The 26,866-nt window shown below is 39.9% G+C and overlaps 2 protein-coding genes across 5 annotated transcripts; both read right to left on the bottom strand.

Annotated features, from left to right (window-relative positions):
* Window positions 1–1,492: 1,492 nt before the first annotated feature.
* LOC115419258 (deoxynucleotidyltransferase terminal-interacting protein 1) lies at window positions 1,493–11,949 on the bottom strand. Of its 2 annotated transcripts, none has more exons than XM_030133929.1 (13): window positions 11,556–11,949; window positions 11,213–11,283; window positions 10,652–10,748; window positions 6,839–6,937; window positions 6,546–6,605; window positions 6,303–6,359; window positions 6,149–6,210; window positions 6,019–6,070; window positions 3,614–3,672; window positions 3,067–3,127; window positions 2,722–2,793; window positions 1,897–1,952; window positions 1,493–1,763 (listed from the first exon to the last, which is right to left on the bottom strand). In XM_030133929.1, the coding sequence occupies exons 1-13, from the start codon at window positions 11,628–11,630 to the stop codon at window positions 1,649–1,651; spliced, it is 936 nt and encodes a 311-aa protein (XP_029989789.1). In that variant the 5' UTR covers window positions 11,631–11,949; the 3' UTR covers window positions 1,493–1,648. The 2 variants fall into 2 exon arrangements, with proteins under 2 accessions (XP_029989789.1, XP_029989790.1); XM_030133930.1 differs by having other exon boundaries at window positions 6,019–6,061; window positions 6,152–6,210; window positions 11,556–11,945.
* Window positions 11,950–12,782: 833 nt separating this feature from the next.
* On the bottom strand, window positions 12,783–26,727 carry pcif1 (phosphorylated CTD interacting factor 1). 3 transcript variants are annotated; one of them, XM_030133927.1, is made up of 17 exons: window positions 26,541–26,727; window positions 25,055–25,213; window positions 23,246–23,370; window positions 23,041–23,169; window positions 22,814–22,944; window positions 22,553–22,707; window positions 21,144–21,291; window positions 20,873–20,956; window positions 20,673–20,772; window positions 19,448–19,607; window positions 19,162–19,331; window positions 18,529–18,615; window positions 18,265–18,449; window positions 17,356–17,449; window positions 17,104–17,279; window positions 16,609–16,881; window positions 12,783–16,572 (listed from the first exon to the last, which is right to left on the bottom strand). In XM_030133927.1, the coding sequence occupies exons 2-17, from the start codon at window positions 25,179–25,181 to the stop codon at window positions 16,482–16,484; spliced, it is 2,235 nt and encodes a 744-aa protein (XP_029989787.1). In that variant the 5' UTR covers window positions 25,182–25,213; window positions 26,541–26,727; the 3' UTR covers window positions 12,783–16,481. The 3 variants fall into 3 exon arrangements, with proteins under 3 accessions (XP_029989787.1, XP_029989788.1, XP_029989786.1); XM_030133928.1 differs by having other exon boundaries at window positions 12,783–16,569; XM_030133926.1 differs by having other exon boundaries at window positions 12,783–16,881.
* Between the last annotated feature and the right edge of the window lie 139 nt (window positions 26,728–26,866).

Raw genomic sequence — 26,866 nt, 5'->3', positions numbered from 1 at the left:
ATCCAGAGCAGCAGCATCATAAAACTTTCAAAGATTTCATCCATTTTTTCCTCAGATTCAGCTGCAGATTTGACTTGTTTTTCCTCTAATCAGCATTTGGTTTTATTAATAAGCAGAAAACAGCTCAGTGAGTGGCAGCTCTGAAAATAAAAGCTGATCTTCAATAAAAACCACAGAGCATTTGAATGGAAGAGGAGTCTGGTCTTTTTCCAGAGGCCCAAACACTGGCTTGTGACCCACAGAAGGGTTGCAGGAAACTTTCATCTGTATGATGTCCTTCATAAAACAAATAGTCAAATCACAGCATATTTATGAGTATCATTAAAAATAAGCATTCTGTTGAATCCAAAAGCTCTGATTTTGACCAGTGAAGATGGAAATTCACGGACCATCAGTGCCTATATTTGTAAAGAGCAGGTCATATCCAGGCCATCCATGTTATATTTACGTAAATATATGAAACAAACCCACATTTTCCTAAGGTTACACAATGTGAAGGTCATCAGTTTAAAAACACAAGCTTTAACTTATTTACATTTAACCTAATAAGACACATTTACCTTAAATCAGACCTTCAGACTTTCCTCCCATCATTAAAATTTACCTTTTCTCTTATGCTTCATCTAGTTTGTCTCCTTTAATAAAAGTATAATTCCATCTTTACCTTTGATGTTTTTTTTTTTCCTGGGTTGAAATTATCATACATATTCATTTCTCATTGTATTTTCTTTAGGTACAACAAGAAAATATTGGAAATATGTGCACAGCCTTAAAAAAATGGAACTAAATGTTTTGTAAAGGTTCAAGTCAGTATTCAGTCTGACCCCATGATAAGGAACAGTGCAAATGGTTAGAAACATCTGACGTGTCGAGTGAAACTTGATATAAAACATTAGAAAATCAATAAAATAAATCTCATATTGTCTGAATTAAAGGGTTAGACATGTTAGTGCAAAGGGAGGTTGCACTAAAAACAACCACTTTGGTTTATGGAAGCTGTTTTTACCCTGAAATTGTAGTTTTTCCTGCTGTTCATACTTCACATATATCAGATTGGATCTAAATACAGACACAAAATATATATGTGTGGACATTAGAACTTTAGTAAACCAACAAACATAATAATGGACAAGGACTTTGTTGATTATTTTGGTCATTTTTGTTCAAATATTTTGTTTTGTTAATTATTTTATTCATTTTTGTTCATTATAACTTTAATAAACCAACAAAAAGAATATTGGACCATGACTTTGACACTGGACTGTATTTATAAAACCATTTCATTCTGTTCTGAACACCATAACAAGGTTTTTACAAATTTAATGATGCTCCATAAGTTAAATTAATAACAATTTCCTCTGAGCTCATACTATTTTTTTCCTCCACTGATTTAGTGCAGTTTTATACATTTATTTCAAATATTTCTACATTATTATTATGATTATTTGACATGACCCATAAACATATACATAAATAAAATAAAGCTCTTCTGTTTTTGTCGTTTGATCCAGTTTTTATTTAAGTGTACAGGAACACTTCATGCTTTAAATGACTCTAAATGTTTCCATAAAAATAAACACAATCTTTGTGTTAAAAATAACAAACACTGATTCTTCTCCATCTGTTTGATGTTTGTGATTTACTGAGGTCAGAGGTCAGAGGTCGCGTCCCTCTGGGCCTCCATTGCTCTCTGCATCTTCTCCACCATCCATATGGGAACGGAGAACGGTTTCAGCTCGTCCATACGCACATCCGGACAGTCCCTGAATGCAACACACACACACACACACAGAGAGAGAGAGAGAGAGAGAGAGAGAGAGAGAGAGAGAGGCGTTACCACAGCAACTGCAGCCTCCCGTCACACCTGTAACCATGAAGATGGGGCAACGGACTCACCTGTACTCATCGCTACGAGACAAATCCTGAATGTCCTCTTCAATCAGCAGATACGCCTGAAACACACCGACAGGAAACACTACATTACCCATGAGCCCCCGGCCTCTGAGTATTCAGCTTTCATCAGTTTTACTTCACATTTTTCCACGACAGCATCAGAAACACTTTGTTCCTTTAATTTGTTACAAATTTTGAGAGAAAAAAAACCCCTGAAAAAACAAGAGTTTTTTTCTTTATAAAATTTGTGATTTTTTTGTCACATATTCGTACTTCATCGTCTCAGAAAACATTTGAGTTTTTCATGTAAGTTTGTGGCTTTAATCTGTCAAATTCTGAGTTGTTTTTTGATGTTGTTCTCTGCTGGTAAACACTGTCTGATCCACAGCATTTCTAGTGTCAGTATCAGTTTGCATTTAAGACATATATCTGTAGGTTTGATGAAGGTAATTTATGACTTTAAAACATTTTTCTTTGTGTCTTTGGTCAAATTGGAGACATAACATTCACATAAACAGTTCAACAGGGTTACTGTAACACTTAATGTTGAACCATGTTTTAATCCACTAATGGTACATCATTTCCATTTGTCCATGAGGGGGTAACTGTTTTTGTTTTTTTCTTTTACTATTTAATACAATTTAAATATTTTGCATTGTATATTTCCTTTTTTTACTCAAAAAGTACTGTCTCTATAAAGCCGATCAGAATTTAATTGCGTATGCTCTGTGTATACAATGACAATAAAATGAATCTTGAATCAATTTTAAGGATAATTAAGGCCTTAATTTATGACATCAGTGACATTAATGAGTGAATGTTTCTCACCATCTTCCCTCCAGTTGCTCTCATGTGATGTCTCTCTGCCAGCCATTGTTTATCCTTCGCATCTGCTGCATACTGATGCACACACAACACAACACACAAACAGAAAACATCTCAAACACCTTCATCAAGTAAAACTGTCTGTGAACTAATCAGAGGTAAAAGTCCACATGGGTCCACCAATGACTCTTTGTTACGTTTGTTGATTCAATGTCTGTCGATAGTTTGACATGATATTGTTGCTTGTTCAAACAGAATCCAAACAAACAACTAAAACAGTTAAACATACAGTTGTGTAGGATGTTCTTTTTCATGCTGATGTCAGATTTACATCTACTCTAAATTTACCTTAAAGAGGTCGGCGTGTTTGATGTAGATGCGTCCTCTGGTCCCGCCCATCCCCAATGCTCTGCACACATACGATACAGGTCATCAACACGAATAGTCCAGTCTCTTTACAGACGTCAGTACAGACTCACATCATATTAAAAATTTTCACATTATGTATGAAGACATTTGTGTTAATGTGTTGCATGAGGAGTTCACACACACATATCACAGCGGCTCCGCCCAGTTCTCTGTTTTTCACCTTCTCAACTCCTCAAAGCTTGATCGTTCATCAGAAACCAATCATACACCTGGTTTTTAATGTTTGTCCATTTAACACTGGACAGGTTTGATCAGATGATGTTATTGCAGATAAAGACTTGATTCTTTCCCTCAGTTCTGATGTTAGAATCATCTGTCACTCATGTGGATTTGTGTGAATCTTCCTTCAACTCTGACCTCATACTCGACCATAACCCGATGCATTCACTACTTTGATCAAACTCTGGTACTTTTAGTTCCTATTTTATGTCCATGTTTGATGTGCGTTTACATGTTGTTTACCCACTTGTTTGCTCTGGAGCCAAGTACGAATGTGCTGCCTTCGTTGAGTCTGGACGGATCCCACTGAAACACACATATTCACATGTTTACATGATGCTAACATGTTCAGTCTGGTTTTATTTTAGATGCAGTAACATGTCAGCGTCCAATGTAACATTGGGATGTCTTCTGAAATGATGGAAGTTTTTAGTCTGAAATAAATCACAGACAAAGTGTATTTTGATTTCGTTACTAAATCTGCCATATTTGACCTCAGTTATGAATACCACCAGTGTCTGAAAGCAGATGCAATGTATAAATGAAACTAAAACTACATTCCTAACTTGAATTAAATTTTTCTGTATTTACTTACTGTTACTATTACTCCTCCTTGAACCTAGGGCTGCACGATTAATCAATTTTAAATCGAAATTGGATTTTTTAATTAGGACGATTTTTAAAAAAGGGAAATCGTCAAATCGATTTCATCTTTCTGTGCCTCCAGGCCACGCGCCTGCAGGCTACTGTAGGCTCTTACAGCCTATCTGTGACAGTGCTCTTTCACTCCTGTCTGTGACAGTGCTCTTTCACAGAAGTCTGTGAAATGACCACGCACATTAAATCTGTTAATGAGCCCACGGTACTTACAGCAATATATAAGCCGTGGCTTCCGGATCCCACAATTGAAATATAGCTGCATGGGGATCACTCATCTTACATTGTCCTGGATCCGTACCGTACTGTCTTCTTCTGATCCAGGTCCGGGTTGCAGGGTCAGCAGCCTCAGCAGAGGAGCCCAGACAGCCCTCTGCCCAGACACATTCACCAGCTCCGGGGATATAATCCCCCCAGCGTGTCTTGGGTCGGTCTCTTCCACGCATGGATCCCCCAATTTAAATATAACCGCATGGGGATCACTCATATTCTGTGGTCCTTGCATGCAAAACTGATGCCTGTCACTGACTTACATTGGTATCACTTCTGTGGGCCCAGATACCCCAAAAAGGAAAAGTAAAAAAAAAAAAAAATTATTTTATTTTATAATTAATTTAGTTCTCTTGCTTGCAAAATTTTTCATTCACAAATGTAAGTTCTGTAACACAAAAACAAATATTAGTTTTTTTTGTGAAAGATGTTGAACTTTATTTAAAGCTGTTAGATAAATCTGGAAACAAAAAGGCCTTAGTGATAGGGTGAGGTGCTTGTACATCCAGGAGGGATTCAGAGTAGAGTCGCTGCTCCTCCATGTCGAGAGGAGCCAGTTGAGATGGTTTGGGCAACTAGTAAGGATGCCTCCCAGACCCTGGCCCCCCCCCCCAAGGGGAGGTGTTTCAGGCATGCTTAACTGGGAGGAGACCTTGGGGCCAACCCAGGAGGAATTATATCTCTCAGCTGGCCTGGGAACACCTCTGGATTCCCCCGTTACAGCTGGTGGAAGTGGCTGGGGAGAGGGCTGTCTGGGCTTCTCTGCTGAGGCTGCTGCCCCTGTGACCCGGACCCGGATAAGCGGAAGACAACAAGTACGAGTACTATTACTGGTTATACTGAGTGCTACTTTTTATATTTTTGCATATATTTTTATACTTTTTATATTTTTTGACTTAAATCCTTCCTTTTGTCACTATGTACCCTGACATTAAGTGTGATACAGAATCTTTCTGAACAGGAAAGGTTTGTATTGAAGTTTGACTTAAAAAGGACAGAAGGGATATTTGAAATCACTACACATTTTCCATATCATGATACTTTCACTAATATCATGACACTTGTCACTACCCTATTGTGGGAATAATTAAGGATTACCTTAAAACCACTTATCATTGAGACTGACTGGAATGAAAAGGCTTTGATTTGTTGCAGAGAATAAAGACTGGACTGAGTTTCAATGGAAAAGGTCATGTGGTCTGATGAGTCCAGAATGACCCTGTTCCAGAAACATTTAGAGGGATACTGGTCCATAACTATACATTTAATGACCATTAACTACTGGTAGACAATGGTATTCAATCCCTTCATAGATAACAGTAATATTATATACTCCATATATAACTGTGATATTAGTGTTTTGAGCTCATTTACACCGATACTGAAACTAGACTATGACTACAATTGCTTGCAATTTTACTGTTTTTTAAACACCAAAACGAAAAAAAAAAAAAAAAATGTGGTTGTCATAATTTATAGGTTATTATAATATTTTACTGGTCTCACCCACTTTAGATCAAATTGGTCTGAATGTGGAACCTGAACTAAAATGATTTTAACAAGATTGCTTGTGAATATCTTCTGAGAAATTTTGTATTTCACAAATTCATCCCATGGGCCAGATTGGACCCTTTGGTGTCTGATTTGGCCTACAGGCCGTATGTTTGGCACCCCTAGTGTAGATAATACAAAACAAAAACCATTAGTGGATGTTGAGTCACTGACCTTTGGCCCTTCTCTCTTCACAGGGTCAGTCTTCAGCTTCACCCTGAGAGCGTGTGCACACACACACACACACGTTATAATACACACTACACTCCAACACACAGATCATACAGAGGAATCAGCAGGTACTCACTGACTGGAGAAGGTCAAAGGTCGGTCAGAGGACATCACAGGTCCTGGTCGGTTCTTCCTCTGAAGAAACACAGCCATCATCATCATCATCACCATCAGTAACATGATGACAGCACAAACCCAGAGCCCACACAGGGTCAAAGGTCACGTACCTTCTTAGGAATTGGGCTTCCTCGCTGACTGCAGTCATCATCAGTTGGTCTGGACCTCTGAACCACATCCAGACCAAACCACAAACAAACAGAACCACATCAGAACACATGTGAGTAGAATGAATATACTTTAGTAGGATCTGGACTGCGGCTGTCGAGGTCATCGAATCATCAATACTATGATTTTACAATGTAAATATAGATTTAGGAAGCGTTGTTTTACATGTGTGAGTGAGTTCTCACCTTGATGGCGACCTCTGGACCTGGCCTCTTCATCTCTGGATCTGGAAACAGCTGCTTGGCCTGAAAATAGCATCACAGGAAATCATCAAAACGCCAAGTTTAATATGATTGGTTAAAATTAAAACTCCTGGTCAAAAATATTTCATGAACTAAAGTAAAAAGAAACCCAACATTTTTAAAGACAAAAAAAATTATCAAAACTCAACTAAAACTAATCAATTCATTTAAATAAGAAAGACACTATTATTTATTCACTCATGAACCTCAAACTCTGGGGTCAGATGTGTTCTTACATGTTCCAGAACATTCCTACAGGCTTCTTTAATCAGCTGATCTGTCTGTACATCATCACCAATGTTGTCTTTCACATTCTGAGCCGCTTTGTCGAAGAACTGAAACAGAACCAGCAGAACCTCAATAAATATTTCATAGTTACTGAGACCTGACAGGTCAGTACAGAGCCCAGATGTAAAACATGTTCTGTTACAGATTCATCTACATTGAATCACAGCTGATTGACTGTAAATTCATCAGAATCTAACGTGATACAAGTTTCAGCCATCTATGTTATAAAGGGAAGTGGACTCTGTTTGTGTGTTTGTCTCGGGTATCACACAAAATCCAGAAAGAGCTGACTGCTGCAGTTTGGCATACATACCTATTTTTGGTCAAAGAAGAGACTAGCAAAAACAGCAAGTTGATAGGACCACTATTTTGGGACATAGGGCTGTGCAATTAATCGAAATTCAATTACGATTTCGATTGTTACATGCAACGATTACAAAAATTATGTAATCGAGAAAAAACGATTATTAATTTGGAGTTGTTTTAATTCACGCGCACGCAAGCTCCCATGAGTTGCTCTGCCCCGCCCCCCTCTAAGCTACAGCTGCCTGCTAGCCGGCAGGTCCACCCCAAGAGGAAAGTTGTACCTAGCGGTCTGGAAAAATGGCAGGAGAATCACAGAAGTGCTTGGTAAACAAAAAAGGCAAGTCAGATTCAATTGTATGGAATCACTTTGGGTTTGATGAAGAAGACGAAGAGCAAAAACACATCACGTGCAAAAAGTGTTTCGTTGTTGTGTCCGCACCGACCGCTAACACAACAAACCTTTGTAACCATCTAAAGTTTAACCACCGCCACCTTTATCATATTCTTTATCTTATGAAAAACTAAAACGCATAAAAACAACTTCGTCCGCAATGCAATCTTCAGTCTCCGAATCTCTTAACGCTGCAACTCCCGTATTAACCTAACCTAACCCGGATAACCCTAACGTGCGTATTCTAAAGGGTGTCCCATAAGTCTCCATACATAGGAAAAATAAACGTTTCTTGACATAAACCATTTTTATTTATATAATATGCTCTATATGACTGCCATTTTGTCGGGAACACATTTCAATGCGTGTCCTCCAATGCTGAAGAACTATAAAGAAGAAATATAAAGAAATACATGTTAGAACCATATGTATTACAGGGGTTGGACAAAATAATGGAAACACCTTCTATGATGCCACAATGTTAGGTGTTTCCATTATTTTGTCCAACCGCTGTATGTCTCCTGTGTATGGAGACTTATAGGACACCCTGTAGATGGCTGTTGTATACAGAAGGCCTTAACTGAAACCTCACAGCACGCCACTGAATTTACTATGTTTCATACTACATTGAATATACTTGAATTTATAATTTGCACTTTAGGTGAGGTTTTTTTTTTTTTTTTTATTGCTACAGTTCTATGGCAAGTCTATAGCAGTTTAATTACAGTGCACTATTTGTTTACAAAAGGAAACATACTTGAATTTACAGTACACTTATTTGATTTCAAAGATTTTTTTGTTTTGTACAAAAGTGAAAATGCTTTGCTTTAGTGGTTAAAAGCTTTATTTATGTTTAAAGAGTATATTTTACATTGTTTTGCAAGAAAAAAATAAACAGCTTTAAGGTTAACAAATAATCGTTTTTAATAATCGTGATTTCAATTATTGCTAAAATAATCGTGATTTTTTTTTTTTTTTTCTATAATCGAGCAGCCCTATTGGGACATATTAGTAATTTTGGAATACAACAGCCTTACAATCGTGTTGCTATGCCCAGAATCATACAATCATTATTGAAGTGGGTTACCTTGCAACAGATAAACAATAGGGCCACGTTGCCATGGTGTAAAATTTCATGTGCAGAAACAGACATGCCAGCTGAGAGGTTATTCAACTGAAAATGCCAGTGGAATTTTTCCCAAAAATCAGCTCTCCCCACCATAAAAACTACCACATCTAGAACCCGTGGTTCCCCACAGGTCAGCGTAGTAGTTTTCATGTAAAAATACCCTAATTCGATGTGTGAATTAGCTGCATGTCCATCAGGGTTTTGATCATGATGAAGCATTCATTCATTCTCCCAGAGACATCAACTGCTTTGTGAGATGTGATCTCTGTGGTGATGTCACTGCGATACTGAAGCTTTGACACGTGTTCCAAACCCTGAACATCAAACCACTGCTTCAAAGCTTGCTTCGGTGTGAAAAAAAAAATCACATGATATACGACATCCGAAGCAGCAACTACTTCATTGTCTGGATGAATCACCTGAGTGGTTCACGGTCTGATTAAGTGATTCACTCACCATCTCAATTCAAAACGTGGACCCTCATTGGTTTAAACTTGCTAAACAATTTTCATGCATGCAGCATCATTTGGACTGTTTGAGTGAGAATTTTCCAAATGTGGAGAAGTTTTGAGTAAAAAAAAAAAAAAAAAAAAAAAAAAAAGAACTGGCTCAATCTAAAAATAGTTGAAAAATGTATTATGTACAGTGGTACTTTGATTTACGAGTGCCTCAACTTACGAGTTTTTCCGAATTATGAGCCAGTGCTCAGTTGATTTTTTGCTTTGAGTTGCAAGCCAAAATCTGAGTTACTTCAGATTCAGACAGCAGATAGCTTCAGATTCACCACCACTGGTTGTCACAACATCTGCCCAACATCCCGCATCTCACTCATTCACTTAATGTGGTTACCTTGCTGTGGAAGCATCTTTGTTCTGTTGTGCTCACATTTTGTGCTTTTTGTGCAGTTATTTTGCCAAATTTCTTTTTCTTAACCATGGGTCCAACCTCTTTTCACCTCTTCCCAATACACGGCAAAGTGTGTCAACACCTTCCCTCTGGACAACGACAGCAGGAGATAATACCTGTAAAGTCTAATATCACCCTAATCTTCAAATTTAGAATTAGATTTATGAAACTAAAGAACTAAAATAAAATAAATTTAAATACTCATTATTAATTTTCCAAAGCCACAGGGAGCCACAGCAGAGGGATGAAAGAGCCACATATGTCTCTGGAGCCCGGAGGTTACATAAAAATGGGGTTGACAGGAGGAACCCGTCAGTACTACTCAAGACGCTGTAGTGAGCAGAGACACGGACGATCCACTACCAGAATACATACTAGCCCTCTGACATTTGTCTTTATTTGCTAAGATACAGACAACACACTGAGCTTTCATTGGTATAAGTTATCTATAAGTTAGGGGTGGAATTGGGGTGGGTTTTGGGGGCTGAAACAGATTAATGGCATTTCAGTTAATTTCAATAGGGAAAACTGATTTGACATATGAGCAAACTGAGTTACCAGCTCGGCCACGTAACAAATTAAACCCGAAAATTCAAGGTACCACCGTATCTCAATAAAAATCTTTGAGTGGTCTCCATCCCACAAAATCACCCCCTACCCAAGTTATACAAGTATTCCCAACCTATGTCATATTTACCAGCACTCTGACTTCAATAACACAACACACATTCATCAGTTTACATTTAAAAATAGAATATATCTTTAAGCATCACTTTTAACCCTAAAGTGATTGAAGCTTCAGAACAAAAGGTCTTTTCTACAAATGCAGATTCTTCAACACTGTGCATTGAGGTGTGCGTGCATGTGTGTAATTAAAAACTTCTTTTCTAATTTGACAGCAGCCAAGCACTTCACCAGGATTGGTCACTGTAACTGAAGCTTCGAGTAATGAACCCATTTTCTCAACAACTGGTTCAAGTGGTTCAGTGCTTCAAAAAAGCTTCATTTGCCCATCACTACATCTCTGACCTTCTGGTACTTCCTGAACACAGCCATGATGTCCTCGTTGAAGCTGGGCTGAAGCACAGCCCTCAGGAAGTCCATGGAGACGAGTGGATCTGTGTAACTGCACCCACACAACAGTCAGCAGTCAGTGGAAAGCAGTTGAATCTCAGACTCAGTGTAAATGTCTCATGGAGACCAGTTCAACCACATCCATTTAAAATTAATATAATTGAGTTTAGACGAAAAGATATTAATTTACTTAATTATATAATGGGTAGGATTCCTCTGAAGAACCAGTCACATGATCAATTATGATAAAATAAAACCACTACAGCATCACAGATGTTTGTACAGTTAGAAATGTGGATTAACCATTTAATAACACCACAGCCAAATGATACAAAAACAATTCAAAGCCATCACATATAGGATAAAGCCTCTAAAAACCAGAGGAAAATTACTGGAGTTTGGTTGTAACTCACCTAAATTTGACTAGAGATTCAGACTCTAATAAATATCTTCATGTGTTTACACAGATCCGTCTTCTGTATAAACCAGTACAGTTCAGTACAAACCATTACAGACCTGACTGTCATGTGTGACCGTCTTCCTCGTCTGTGGATCTGTCTGTGTTTGATCATCAGGTTCCAAGGCTTCTACACACAGACACAAACACATAGTGATCAATTTCTTATCAATGAGACATGTCACAAATTCATAAACTACAAATGTATGTACATATAGACATGACTTAAGTATGTATGTATATGTACATTTAATTATTTCAGCTTCAATTATTGTCTACTAATAAACCCTCCCGTTAACTGCAGTATTCTATTACGTCTACTGTCCTGCTCTGTTATTTTGATTCCTGAGCTAAGCTAAGCTAACTCTATGACTGACTACCATTATTAGATCTCATCCTCACCGGGTTCTGGTCCGGAGGCTCCGGTCCATCCTGCTGGAGCCAGTCCCGTCCTCCCTCACTGCGGTGGGCTCCCATGTTCTTCACTTTCTTGTCCGGTCGGGTCCAGTAGGGCTAACCGAGCTAAGGCTAACAGCAGCTAACGGCTAACGGAGATGCTGCAGTTATAAACTACAACACACGGATACCGACAGGCCTCTGGTGTGTTCAGATATCCGAGTAAACAGAACTGAAAGGCACAGATCTAAAAAATGTAAACAATAACGAGAAGCACGAGCGGATCGAAACGTTACCAGGAAATGATCGGAATCTGACGACAAAACTAAAAAAAAAAATCACATCAGCATCAAATGCTGGAAGTGTTCCGGTTCCGATCCCATTCCCTTCAGAATAAGAGCGTGATTTAGCAAGTTCCCTTCAGAATAAAAGCATCATTTCCACAAATAAGCGTGACACCTACTGGATGAACTCTAACCTGCACCGAGAGAAAAAACAAAGAAAAGATGATTTCAGTATAATCAGTCTGCAGGTCTCCAAGAAATCTTAAATTCACCTTTATAAATATTAGGTTTTAGAATTCACTGAATTGTAGGACGGTTGAAATTTACAAGGAAGAAAGATAATTTTATCAAAACTGTCTGAACTTCAATTAAAAAGGTACTGAAAGGATTTTAAACTAAATGAACACTTAATTTAGGTGACATGTAGATACCTGCTGATGAACCTTCTCATTATTTTCACCTTTTTCATTCAGTTGTGAACATTTGAAAACTTTAAATAACATCCATTATTAAAACACTTCCATGATTTTTGCAGGTTTTTTTTTTAACATTTGTCCTATTTGTGATGTGGCAGACCAAAAATTTTTGTTGAGCATACACGCTAATAAAAATTTTGAATGTTCTTCTGTTTGATGTTTGTCACATTCTGACCATAAAGAACAATTTATACCCACAAATAATAATCTGTTATTCATCTTATTACATCATGAACATTGTTTTTTACAACTTAAAACTACAAATAACTGAGGTCTAAAAACCAGCCTTTAAAGAAAAACCATTCCATCATTTATCATAATTAGTGATATTAACTGATATAAATTTTTTCACACACAGACCAGTCATTAAATCACATTCCTACTTTAGTTTTCTGCTGAGGCGTTTCTTGTCAGGTTAGTCTTGTTTTGTTCCTGTTGTGTGGTGCTTATCAGAAACCAGTTGGATGCTGAACTGGGTTGGATATAATTTTACTGGGAGAGTGAGGCTGCAGTTTGTCTGCAGGCAGGACGAAGGACAGACTATTTACATTCTCCAGCTGCAAAGACCCACAACAAACGGCCACGTGTTCAGCGCTCAGCGGCGTCACATGACCCACCAATATTCAAATATTACTGATCAAACTCTATGAGCAGCTTTTAGAAAACACATAGATATCTCATTTTTCTGGAACTGATTTCTATTGATTTCAGTCAAAAATGCAAAGAAATTTACATCTAATTCAGCAAAAAATTGTGTTGTGATTATGACATAAAAAGTCATATTGAGATAAAACCTCTAATTCAGACTTTGGATGTTTATAGTCTAAGATATTTCATAGTAAAGGACAGGATTCTGTTAATTATTAAATATTTTCTCAAAAATATAAGATAAAGTCATATAATTATGAGATTAATTACACTAACACCAAAAACTGAATCTCATATTTACAAGAACTTTACGCATTAGAGACAGTATTTATAATAAACTCAGATAATAATGAATTGTGGCAAATTTATGATAAAAATGAGACTAGTATCTCATTACATCAGAAGACTGTAAATATGAGATGCATCTAAATCTCATAACAGAAAATAGATCTGACATCTGTAGATAATGTAACATCAGAGGGAAAAACATTAAATTCAAATAATAAATATGAAAGGAACCGTCAAACATTAGTTTAGCTTAGCGTATGTTAGCTTAGCAGAAAAAACTGGAGCCTGGATCAACCAAAGAGGGAATAACATGCCATCAATAAACTCTAGATTTACAGAAAACACAATGTCTCAAACTGTTGGGCTGTTCCTCTGAATAAAAGGTGAAAAATAATTCCAACAAAATATTTGTTTTTTTGTGTGAAGCTAACGCTGTACAGCGACGCCGCCGGCTGAAGACTTGCCTCAGAAAACATTCAGGAATACAAACATTGTTTAGAGTCCAAGTATTTCATGCACAATAAAACCCAAAAGACAAAACAAAACCATAAAAAACAAAACAAAAAAACAAACAAACAAAAAAACCCAGAAAAACTGATAATTATAAAAATAACATGGAGGAGTATTCTGCTGGTTAGCATTAGCATACACAGGTCTACTTTTACATACAAGATATAGAATTTCTTAATAACACTTTGGTTTAGTTTAAAACAAACTATCATAAACTGTATAATACACAAAACATCTCCATCTCAGTAAAAATGTTAAATTAACTCAAAAACAGTTCAGTTGGTGTTTTTCCATCAGATGAAGAGAACAGACAGACTGTACAGTATCTACACAGCCAAAGCCAGAACCAGCAGCAGCACAGAGATAGACGCCTGACTGGACCGTCACTCAGCCAATCAGGACACAGACACTCAGCCGTGATGAACCGGTGTGGGGAGACACCATTTTGTGAAGCTACTTCTCAAAAAGTTCTTCTCTAAAATATGTAGTGTCAGGGATAGTATTATAATTATTAGTTTGTATGTTCAACTGTGAAACAGAAGAGTAAATATTTTCTTTTAAAGTCAAAGTTCAAAGGTAAAAACCGAACTAAAATGTCATTATTGTACTTATCATATCATTAAAGTCTAATCATTTTTAGAGAAATATTAAATGTTGAAATTAATGAGTAAGCATTATGTTAAAGCCAATTAAGTCTTATTTTAAGAGGATATTATTAACCCTTTGAGAACAAAATGCTTAATGTTGTCTATTCTTCGTTGCATCGACTTGTTTAATTCATGTAAAGTGTCTGACCATTTAAAATAAATCTGCACTGTCAGATAACTTTATTCTCTACTGCAATTACAATCTGCTGATGAACATTTACCATCGGCACCAAAATGAAAATAATCTGAGGGCAATGTTTACATAGGAGCCACCATTTTATGATAAAGAACAACACCTTCATAAATACAGCAAATTTTAACATTTATCTGATTATATAAATGGTGAAACTGCCTTCTGCATGTAAATACAATTCAATTTATCACATCTTTGTATTATACTTATTATGAAAATGTTATTAGAACAGAACACAGCTTCAGTTAAGAATGTTCTCAGAATGTTTAATCAAGCAGTGTAAAAACTGCTAAATATTTTCTAAATAAAAAACACAAAAAAAAAAGTAACAGTATTTTAATTGAATTATAATTATAGCAAAAACTGATGCTTTGAGTTTGGTGCTTTCAGAAATAAATGTGTGATAACAAAGATGATTTAATGCAGTCTTACTACTGCTTCAACTGATTTATCTAAGATTGTTTTCATAATTTCTTCTACGTCTTCACCAAATCACAATCCCTGTGTTGAAATGACTACTCACCTACGCCCTCCGGTGGACAAACTGATGATGTTCAGTTGATGCCAAACTCACACCTGCTCCAACGGCTGAGGTCTGAGAACAGTCCAATCAATCACTCAGTTATCGATCAGCAGGAAAGAGGAGCTGATCAGTATGACTGATCAATAATCTCATGTTAAACAGCGTCTGTCACTGTGATGTCTGAATCTGACCACAGACTGAAGCTCCGCCTCCTTTCTCTGACCCCACCTCCTTCAGCACAATCACAACTGTGTTTCCCACTATCCACAGTGGGACAGCTGGGCAGAGCCAGAGGGGGCAGGGACTGAGGTGGACGCAGCGAGACAAGTCCAGTAGAAACTATAGCTGCCATGTTGACCAATCACAGAGCCTGTCGGTGTGACATCACAGGTGACATCACATCAATGAGAGAGGGTTTTCTGTCAGCATTTTCATGGCCATAAGCCACAGGCAAATCATCTGACATGATGTCAGCGCTTTGACCAATCAGAACAGCAATTATGAGCAGGATTACGCAGACTCCACCCCCTGCTGGCAGCAGCAGCAGAGCGGCGTTACATTTAAGCTGATAAAGCAGAGTGCGTTGTCACTAATGATCCAAATAGAAACCCAATTAAACATAGATTAATGTTGGCTTTGGTTTTAGTGGTGATGAATCAGAAGATTCATATCATTTCTGATTAAATAAATTCACTCTTGTAAAGTGTCTAATATACGGTGTTAATCAAACAGTAGTTTGGTTGCTTTGTATTTAGAAACTAAGTACACTGAGGCTCAGGATGCAACTGTTTTCCTAAACTCCACAAGCTAAACCAACTGACAACAAGTACTGAGCCAAATTTAGCTAGCCTTAGCTAGCACCTAAGCACAGCTGAACACCTGTCTTTTACTTAGTGGACTGTCTGGTACTTCATATGTAATATGTTATAACTTTACAAGCCCCCGATGATGTCTATTTCAATATTCAAGTTGTTTAAATAGTATACATTAGTTTGCAACAGCAAACTAATAGCTTTTCAGTTAACATTAACTGCTTACCTTACATTACCTTGTCTAAATTTAGCTCACATGCCAATGTTCGCAAGTTTGACTGCTTATTTGGATTTGATAAAAATGGAATCTTCTGCTTGATTACTACTAAAACCAAAATAGAAAAAAACTGCCGTAAATCATTTCAAATACTGGGGACAGGAAGTAGTATCTTCAGATCGAGTTTCAAGAACAGATCAGCTAGTGACAGACGTGCTACAGGTGCTGGTGAGGGACAATCTGAACAGACAAGACAAATACAGATCAAACAGGGGAACATGAAACAGGAGTCCAAAAGGTGAGGGGTGTGGCCACAGTGGAAGCCCCACCCACTCTATACTGCAGACAGCTTGTCTCCTGGACTGGTACTACTACTACTGCTGCTGCTGCTACTGCTGCTGCTGCTGCTGCTGCTGTTGTTGTTGTTGTTGTTGTTGTTGTTGTTGTTGTTGCTGCTGCTGCTGTTGTTGTTGTTGTTGTTGTTGTCATGGCTGCCGGGTGACATCACAGTGCTCTGTGTTCTGTCGGTTACCTTTGGAACAGAGTCTCTGTCTGCAGGTGCAACATGGGCGGGGCCAGGAGAAGATAAGGAGGAAGAGCGTGAGGATGAGGGGCGATAAGCTGCTGTTAGCTCTGCCAGACGCTCTGGAGTCGGACCCCACTTAGCAAAACCAGCCTCATTTTGAAGGAAGAGAACTGCAGTACCATGCACAGCCCGGTAGTACATGTCCTCCCTGCAATACACACAGTACACATTATTGCAGTACAGGCTGGCATCATATGTCAACCCTCAAATATACACGGTCCGCTCCTGTCCAGTCCAAATTCTGGACAGTGATCACAGTTAAGTTCTATTAGGAGTGTTACGCTGACTGTCTAAATGAATGTTTTTCAGACACTTCCAATTTTATTGTCTAATTTAACTGTACAGCATCAGTACTAGGACTCTGTGGTACCTCTTGCAGATGTGCTGACTCCCGGAGCGATACTCATGCTCATAGGCTGGGACGCTCATCTGATGACGCAAGAAGCGACTTCCCTCCATTCGAGTCAGAGCTGGAGTTACAGGATCACGCCACTCAGGGACGAACACAATGAAGGACAGAGGTTCTGTAGAGTGGTCCAAGAGGTCCTGAGACCAGCAGAGACCAGATTCAGTGCACATATCCACACATAAGTACAGACCAGGTCGGTGACAAAAGACTCACCTCAAAATGCGTCACCATCGCATCCATCAGCTCTTCACAGAACGGAGGATTGGCCTCAAACGAGCCGCTGACTGGACCGAATGACAGGAATGGCCTAAAAGCACATACATACACAGAGCTATAACAACACAACAGCACTAAAAACACGACAACGCCTCAACAGCACTGAAACAATAACAAAAGAGCAGTAAAATAACTTACCAAGAATACCAAAATCTACCATATCAACACCAAAACACCCCCATAACAAACCAGTAACACCAAAACAACACCCAAGACATGTGAAGACCCAAACACTGCAACAAAACAAACACCATAACACTGAAAAAAAAAGAAAAAGTAGGTAGAGCTTACTAATACCCCTGCCCAGTGGCACAACACATTACCCCTCCTGCTCACTGATACCCTGCCTACCCAGGGATTCATTTTGAGTCTTAACTTTCAATCTTTTCAAAACTGTATCTAAAAAAAATGCAAAAACAGAGAGAAAGGCACAAGCAATGAACATGTGTGTATGCATGTGAAATTTGAAAATTTGAATAGTGTCCAAGAAATAGGACGGACACAAATCTCAGATGGATGAAATTCCTGGTATAACTATATAACACACACCATAATTAACACTGATATAACACCCTCTGAGCACCTGTCTCACCCTACATAACAACCTCTGAACATCCGTCTCACCCTACATAAGACCCTCTGAACACCTGTCTCACTCTGCATTATACCCTCTGAACATGTCTCACCCTACATAAGACCCTCTGAGCACCTGTCTCACCCTACATAATACCCTCTAAACACCCGTCTCATCCTACATAAAACCCTCTGAACATCCGTCTCACCCTACATAAGACCCTCTGAACACCTGTCTCACTCTGCATCACACCCTCTGAACACCTGTCTCACCCTCTGGATCCAAAGAAGCCATCGATGTCAGGGAATGCTGAGCAGAACTGTTTGAAGTAGCAGTTGAGCGGTGAAGCAAAACACTCAAACGAAACACCAAACTGTCGGTTTAAGGCCTCGAACACAGGTACCGGCAGCGCCCCTTGCAGGCCCGTCCCCTCATTAGCTCCACTGCCAAACATAACCTGGAAAAAGAAATAATTTATTAAAACCCCAATGAAGTGGGTCACTGAGGAAAGCGACACAGACAGACAGACAGCTGACCTGATATCTCTTCAGGAGACACCAGACTCTGGACAGGAACTTCTCAAAGCGAGGGTCATCAATACAGCTGTATCTATACAACAGCTCCTGCACATAGACACACAGTTGGTTTAATCTGAATCCAATGATATTACATATACACTGACTGTACTTCCACTAGAGTACCTCTATCCTTCAAAACAATAGTACGTGTTCTAAAAACTGGAGATAGTGCAGTAAAAGCTTGTTTATCAAATTAAATGTACTCATGGTTGCTTAATGGTTGTTAATTTTTTCATTTCATTTCTCATTTGCTATTGAAATAAACACAACACAGACAAACACCAATGAGTAACAGTGTTATGTACAAGCTATCTTGTTAGCAGAATCCTTTTACTGTTTACTTTGCTAGTCAGTATTCAGTGAATATTGAAAGATAGGTCAGGTTTTTAAACTTAATATTTGATCATTTTTCTAACAATTAAAAAACACAAAAAACAGAGAACTCAGTAAGAGCTGTAAAAGTCAAAATTAAGGAGATCTAGTTCTGCAGGGCTTAGACAGACGATATGGGATTTCCATGTTCCAGATTAAACTTTGTGAACATTTGTGCACTGGTTGAACTGGATCCATTACTGCATGATCAGAACTCACCAGTTTGCTGAAGTGACCTCTGTTGACCTTAACCATCTCCCCTCTGAAGCGCAGACAGGCCATGTCGTTCTCAAAGTGCAGCTCAACACGTGGGAGGGGCGGTGATGGAAGTGTCAGACGCACTGGGTAACAGTACACCAGACGAGATTGTGGCGGCGATGCACACGCTTCTACATCACACGGGACAAACTCATTTTAGTTTAGTTTTTCCTACTTGTTTACATTTCACTACTAGTTCAAGTTTTCAGTCTTAGTTTTGGCAAATTATTTCAACGCTGGTTTTTACCTGTGGGTGGGTCTTGCAGTAGACTCAGGTGAGTCTGTCTCAGACGGCGGCTGTACTCTGCTGACAGCTGGTAGATCTTTGAGCAGATTCCCTCCACAGAGTCTTTAGCAACAGCAGCAACATGAGGTCCACACTGCTGCCTTAAGTGTTCCAGACGGTCCTATGAGCACACAGTTATTTATCTAATATGAATGTGAAGATATTATAATTACTATTAATAATAAAAAAAAAACAAAACAAAACAGTGGCCCTGTTTGACTCTACGGAAAAATCTGTAGTCTCATTTTTTCACTGGTTACCATGTAGTCCTCTAGCTTATCTTCTCTTTAGTTACCACAGCCCCTTTTCCACCACAGGACCTTTTACTTTACCTGGAACTTTGAAAAACCTCAATTAGTTTACACCAAAATTACCTTGGTTAAAAATTTTTTAAAAAAAGGAAAAATTCCCTCAACCCCAAACTTCCCCCAATTAAAGTTCCTAGTGGGGGTGGGCTTTTCAGATTCCCTGGAATTCTTGGGGTCGGGGCTGTGTGCTGATTGGTGGAACACATTTGCAACATTCCATACTTACATTCACCCACTAAAACTTGTTTACTCCATTTCTACAAGCTTCACTTTGTGTTTTGATCATTTGGAAAATGGAGAAGCTACAACAAGTGGATGGATGACAACGTCCATTTGCAGAATACACTCTGAGGCTCAAGCAGAGTGTGTTCATCTCTCTCCTATGAATTCACTGCAATAATCTGTCTGTCCATCCAAATACAGTCTGGATAATAAGCCTGAATTTCGCTGAATGCATTTGCTAAATACAATTGTTTTTGCTCCATTATCCACATGAACACACTCTTTTGAGCATATCTGACTGGAGCTGAGCCCATTGAATCTGATTCGCTCCTTGAAGTGCATTTCAATCATCCGTTTATCCATCTGAATATGTGAAAGCGTATTCAGCAAATACGCTCAAAACAGGCTGGACCTGGTCAAACATATGCTAAATACACTCAAAAGAAATTAGCAGGGACTTCAACTAAAAACGAATGAGCCTCATTTGAATACATTTTCAGTATCTTTGACATGTGGTGGAAAGGCAAAGCACGCAGATTACCAGGAATTCTTACACCCAGGTAAATAAATTCCCAGTAAAAAAAAAAAAAAAGTTCCTGTGAATCTGGTGAAAAAGGGGCTGGTGTAGTCCTCGATCTCATCTTATTGCTGGTTACCATGTAGTCTTCTTTGCTTGCAGAGTGATCTCGGCGTAGCCAGCTCATTGTATCTTCAGCGTTCCACTTAACCACCTTCCTGCTCTCTGGACTTGCATTCCTGCACAGGGTCAGAGTTCAAAGGACAATAAACATAAGCCTTCCCACCATCCAATGATGTCAGCAAAATAAGATGGACTGGTTGGTTTGATGTAACTCACCTGGAGTCGATCATTTTCTTGGCCGCTTCTGCATATTTAAACAGCAGCTTCCTGGCCTCTTCTTTGTATTTAATACGCGACAACCTTACACATACACAGGCAAGTAAGTAAGTACACAAACAAACAGGTAAAAAATTCAAAGTGTTTTAAGTAAAGTGAGTACACAAAGCAAGATGTCTGGGTTTATTCTTTTTAACTGAAATGACAGTTTTCTTATTACTGAGAGTAGGTATCAGAGAGAAAACACACAGGTGAGCAGACAGACAGGTACCTGATGGGAATATCATTCATGACCTCTCTGAACATAGACGGAGAGATCACTGGGTCACAGTCGCTGGGCAGTAAGGGGTCATGACCTTTATCAATGACTTTTCTCTCAAGCAGCCAGCGGTTAAATGACTCCCGGGGTGGATCAATACCTGTGACAACAGGTAAACCAACAAGTCAGACAGGTACACAGTCAAGTGAGCAGACATGTATCTCAGCTCTTAAATAGTTGGTTTGTTGTTTGGATACAAGATGACAGTAAATATTGAAGAAATGCAATCCTCCATCAATCTCCTCACGTTACTGTGATGGATGACTGTGTGAAGCACCACACAGCATGTGTATAACATTGTATAGCATAACATTTGTTGCTTCATTAGCTGTAGCCAATGTAACGTGAGAAAAAATAAAGGAAGGTCCGCACAACCAGTGAGCTCACAAACCATTTAATCGTGACGTTTCGGCCAAGGCCCTTCATCAGACTGATGAAGGGCCTTGGCCCGAAACGTCACGATTAAATGGTTTGGGAGCTCACTGGTTGTGCGGACCTTCCTTTATTTTTTCTCACGTTCTACTGTTTTTGGGATCCAGCACACCTCTAATTTTGGATGTGCGTGTCGTTCACCTTTTTTCATCTGTAGCCAATGTAACCCTTTGTCATTGTTTCTATTCATACCCTTTATGGAAAGAATTATTAAGTGCAGCCAACAGATGGAGGATGTCCACTTGGGTGGCCTCAAGTTCACATCCCTCTGTTTTTTAGATGAGATGGTCCTACATCATGCTACAACCTTCAGCTCCCTCTGGGACAGTTTGCAGTTAAGTGTGAACTGTCCGGGATGAGAATCAGTGCCAAAAGTGGTTCTTCACCAAAGGGTGGAATGCTGCTCCAGGTTAGAAATGAGTTTCTGCCCCAAATGGAGGAGTTTTAGTATTGCGGGGTCTTGTTCATAAGTGAAGAAAAGATGTAGTATGAGGGTGGTGGGTAGATTAGTACAGTGTCTGCATCAATGCTGACAAAACAGATTAGTACAGTGTACAGTAGTACAGTGTCTGCATCAATGCTGACACTGGTGGTAGTAAACTACATTTGTAGCCACAGCTGCCCTGGGGCAGGCTGACAGAAGCATGGCTGCCAATTCGCACACCAGTGTGAGTGGCACTGGAGGCAAGGAGGGTGAAGTGTCTTGCCCAAGGACACAACGGACAGACTAGGACAGAGCGGGATCCAAACCGCCAACTCTTCTGTTATTGGACAACTCACTCGCTTTATCTCCTGAGCCATGCTATTGGGATTGAATCTTTGGCCTAGTTTGGAAACACCTCTAGGAGCTGGTGGTTGACTTCTCTGCTTCAACTGTTGACCCAAGACCAGACTATCCATAACTACCTGCAGGGGCATCTGGTGCTCACCTTCTCTTTGATGGCAGAGTTCATGGTAGTGTTGCCTCAGTTTGGTGACCAGCTGAGCTCTCTGGAGTTCGATCTCAGGGTGGGGGGGCAGATGGTTGGCTGGGCGACGCTCTCTGATCACAGCGTTAGTCTGAATGTCCAGATCCCAGTAAACACTGTAACAGCAACACCAGTGTAAAACTGCTGGACATATTCAGAGTCAACTTCCCTCGGCTTGTGTCTCTCAGCAGTCACACTTAGTACTGCAGCCCATATACTCACACAGCTGGTCTGTAGGGAACGGGGGCAGGGCTGGGGGTCGTGGGAGTGGCTGGTGTCTGTTTTTCTTCAGGGGCAGCGCTCCAGGGTTTTCCTCCAGGCGTGCTGGGAGAGATGGGTGTGGTCGGCTCCACCTGAAAAAAATTTAAAAAAAACACACCATCACATGACATATGGTGATCAGAGTTGACGCCAAGATCACATCCCATGACCAGGAGGGATAGATTTACCTTTGCTCTTTTGAAGCTGTTAGGACCCGCCCCCTGCTCTTCTGAGCTCTGCCTCTTCCTTTGACCACCATTACCAAGGTTACTGTCTCCACCCTCAGCAGGTGCTGCATTTAGACCCAGAGGATCAGACTGAAAACACAAACCAAACTGTCAGAGTTCAAAAATCAGTCAGAGATCAATCAAACTGATCATTTAAGTGACTTACAATGACATCATGCTGACCCAACACTGGCACCTCCCAGAGGCTCTGATTTGTGAATCTGTTGAAGTAGTATGGCCGGTTCTCTCGTCGAGACCAGCACTTTGCCCAACCAGCCTGCACCAGCTCATCTATCAGAGAGATAGGTAACAAGAGAGAGACAGGTAGAAGGAGGGGAAAAGTGATGAGCACCCCAATAAATAAACAAACCAATGGATCTGGAATATCAAACAAACCATAAAAAAAATTCTGAATGAGATAATTAGTTTTTTCCCCCACTATATTTGCTCTGGGGTCAGGGTGCCCAATATATTAGTCACAATGGTAGTGCTGGTAGATGGTATGCCTTTCAAAATAAAAAAGTTTTGGATGTTAGTCTATCATCTATCCTCCCTATGGCATTTGACACTTGACTGATGAGTGTCCAGTCTGTGATCTCTTCTCTTGTACTACAGGGTCACCATGAACACACTGTCAAATGAGTGGCCAATGGTGTGAGCCAGTACATAACTCAAAGAGTTAAGTGAACTACTTAACCTTATATATTATGTATACGCTAAAGAACGCCTGTAAAAATGAGTGGGAAAGCTGTAACAAGTAACAAACCAAAAAGTTACAACTACATGCAGACTGGAAGAAGGACTTTCTTTCACAGTCATATTCTAAGTGCATTTGTCTGATTTGTCAATCTATCATTGATACTCTATTAGGGCTGCAGTATGAATCGATTTTAAATCAAAATCAGATTATTTAATTAGGACAATGTTTAAAAAAGGGTAATCGTTAAATTGAATTTCATCTCTCTCGTGTCTCCAGGCCGCAAGCCTCTGGGCCACCGTAGGCTCCTCCTCCTAACTGTGAGAGCGGTCTCCACAGTCTTTGGTCTCCACACTCCAGTACAAAAATGCTGTTTGCTAAGGAGAGTGTGAAGTTTGTGGCTAAACATTGCAAGAGCAAGTTGGTTGTGTGGAATTGGTACGGCTTCGAAGTTTCCGATGGAGACCAAGCCATTCCTTGCTGCAAACTCTGCCTGAAGGCGGTATCAGTCAAACCCAGCAGCACAACCAATTTCTTTCAGTAACTCAAACTTCATCACACACCAGAGTAGGAGCAGTGCATGGCATTGCAGGCTGGACAAGAAACGACATACCGGCTAAAATGCCACCACCGGCCCAAATCGAAATGGAAAATTACGTTTTTAGAGGAAAAAAAAAAAAAAAAAAAAATCAGGATTTTATTTTTGGTCAAAATCATGCAGCCCTATATTCTATAGAAGGGTAATGTGCAGAGGATCTTTGGCACTTCGTAAAAACTATAACATCAACTGCCCTCTGAAAGGCTGAGAAAGTGAAAGTCGAGGGAACTAAAATGACAGTTAATCAGATAGCTGTCATTTTTCACCACGTGATGATTATTAAGTAAAAACAACATTCCTCCATGACCAATGATCATCCGGTCGTCTGCTTGAGGCTGGTACCAGCAGCTGCTGTCCAGACTACTCAACTCTGGCTGATTCCATTCAGTGTAAGTCATCAGAGTAAGGTACTGACCACAAATGGGTTTAACTGTATTGAACCATAAGTGTTCAGGCAGTTAAGCAAGGTATGTCTATTACATTGTGTATATACAAAAAACTATATAAACTAAATATATACAGAGCATTTTTTTGTAGGTAGATCATTTTAACTTGGTCATTTTAAAAGTAATTTACAAACTGAAGAAGTGCGGGCAGCCCTGCTGTAGTGTAATAATTCCAGTTGATATTACGTTAAACCAGGTGGATCACAGGTAATGGTCGCATGACCCTATGGTTACCTGGCAGCTCTGGTGGTTTGGATGTCGTGGACGGAGAAAGGGGTGGTCCTTGGGTGGAGGTGGAGCCAGAGGGAGGCAGCATCATTGCTGCCTCCCCCTTCACAGATCCCTGGCTGTCATTGGACATGTCAGCTGCTCGTCAGAATGACATGGACCTGCCTGAATAGGAAAAAATGTCAGACTTTCAAAAGAAAACAGATGAACAAACGCACAATTAGGATTACATCTGGAAATAAATAAATAAACTTTCATCAATTAAAACATACATTATACAAATACACAGTAACAATTTGGATATGATAAACTGACTATACTAAATCAGTCCATCACCTGGTACCATTCATCAAATCACTACTGAAATGAAAAATATCAAGACCGTTCTTTTTTTATTAAATAAAACAGAGTCTAAAGGGTTAAATGGACAGAAATAATTCTATGTTACATAGGTCCGTCAACTCAGATGTGGAGATACATTTACAACTCTGATAGTAAACTGAATGTCTGACACGGTAGTTCATTAAAAAATAAATACATAAATTACGTCCACGTTTGGCCATGATAAACATTTGTCTTACGAGTCAAACGAGCACGAACTACATAAATGCATTTTTATCATTTTATTCTGTGATGCTCAATCGAACCGGCTGTGACATACATATTACTCGTAACCGAATGTCCGTCTGTTTTTCTTTCTTCATAAGCAACTCATTTACCAATAAACAGATGAGTGACGATTATGTTTGAAACAGTGCTTTAAAATGGATCAACCAGTCGTCGGAAGCAGATGGTTGATCATTCATTTGGTATTGTGAATCAAACTGACGGAGAAAATGAAAGTAAACAGGCCGAGCTGTTTACGCACGGAGCTACTGTGTTTGTGCTGAAAGATAACTGAACCACATCGCATCTATGAATGATCGGCAGACTGATCAATAGCTCCGCACACCAACGTGTGAGATTATTGATAAACACTAATGATCAATTCCGATGTTTTCGTTCTCGTACGCAGAAATGAGCGCCATGGTTACACGCATGCGCCTGGCAGGTTCCCTGACAAACACGGAGGAGGAGGTGGAGAAGGAGGCGGGGGGAGGACAACAAAAGGCTGCGGCTGCTTCTCCGGAGCCCGAGCAGAGACACGGACACACTGAGAGAAAGTACGGGCTCGCCGCTATCTCGAACCGTCCCAAAGTAACCAAGAAACACAGCCATGTAGACGGGCCGACGCGAGCAGTCACTCTTACCGGCCATTTTGGCCGAACGAAATCAGTGTCCGCTCTGCGAGGCAGCTGCTGTTTAGGCGCCACTTCTCAGACAAGATGGCGGACACGCCCCTGCCACAGTGCTGCGAGCTCTGCGCATAATTTCGGCGGTTTGCTTCAACCCGAGTCGTTCTGCGCGCTACCGGCCCGGTTAATCCGAAGCCCCAAACCTTCCGTCGCACGTCGGTACAGCCACAGCGTCTCGGCGGGACCTCTGCCCTTACCTTGACCGTAGTAATTGCGGAGAGCTGTAGGTTCTGTCCGTTAGTGTCGGGTCCTCCGCTCCGCTCCCTCCCCGCCTGCTCAGACATCTTTACAGGGACCCGGAGTGGAGCAGTGCGCAGGCGCAACTGCGGGCCCGTTTCCTGTTCTGATTCGTCCTGCCGTCGCCGCCATTTTGAGAAGGTCGACGAGGCATCGTTAGTTCGAGCGTCTGAGGCTTCAACCAAAATCGGTTAAACACCCTTACGTCTTATTCATTTATCGAGAGGAATAAAAGTTTCCTCTTTATTTAACATATTTGATCTGATTTGCACGTGTTTACAACTTC

This window comes from Sphaeramia orbicularis, chromosome 5, assembly GCF_902148855.1.
Source record: "Sphaeramia orbicularis chromosome 5, fSphaOr1.1, whole genome shotgun sequence".
NCBI lineage: Eukaryota > Metazoa > Chordata > Actinopteri > Kurtiformes > Apogonidae > Sphaeramia > Sphaeramia orbicularis.
Note: the sequence above shows the minus strand (reverse complement) of the source record. Positions and strands in the feature narration are given on the sequence as shown.

Excerpts from the sequence above, each read along its gene's own strand:
- LOC115419258 (XM_030133929.1), bottom strand. The coding sequence starts at position 11,630 with ATGGGAGCCCACCGCAGTGAGGGAGGACGGGACTGGCTCCAGCAGGAT. Across the intron at positions 6,071-6,148 it reads TTGACCTTCTCCAGTCAGTG|CGCTCTCAGGGTGAAGCTGA; the intron begins AGTACCTGCTGA and ends TGTGTGTGCACA. Across the intron at positions 1,764-1,896 it reads TCTCGTAGCGATGAGTACAG|GGACTGTCCGGATGTGCGTA; the intron begins GTGAGTCCGTTG and ends TGTTGCATTCAG.
- pcif1 (XM_030133926.1), bottom strand. The coding sequence starts at position 25,181 with ATGTCCAATGACAGCCAGGGATCTGTGAAGGGGGAGGCAGCAATGATG. Across the intron at positions 18,450-18,528 it reads GTCTCCTGAAGAGATATCAG|GTTATGTTTGGCAGTGGAGC; the intron begins GTCAGCTGTCTG and ends TTCTTTTTCCAG. Across the intron at positions 16,882-17,103 it reads AGTCAGCACATCTGCAAGAG|GGAGGACATGTACTACCGGG; the intron begins GTACCACAGAGT and ends TGTGTATTGCAG.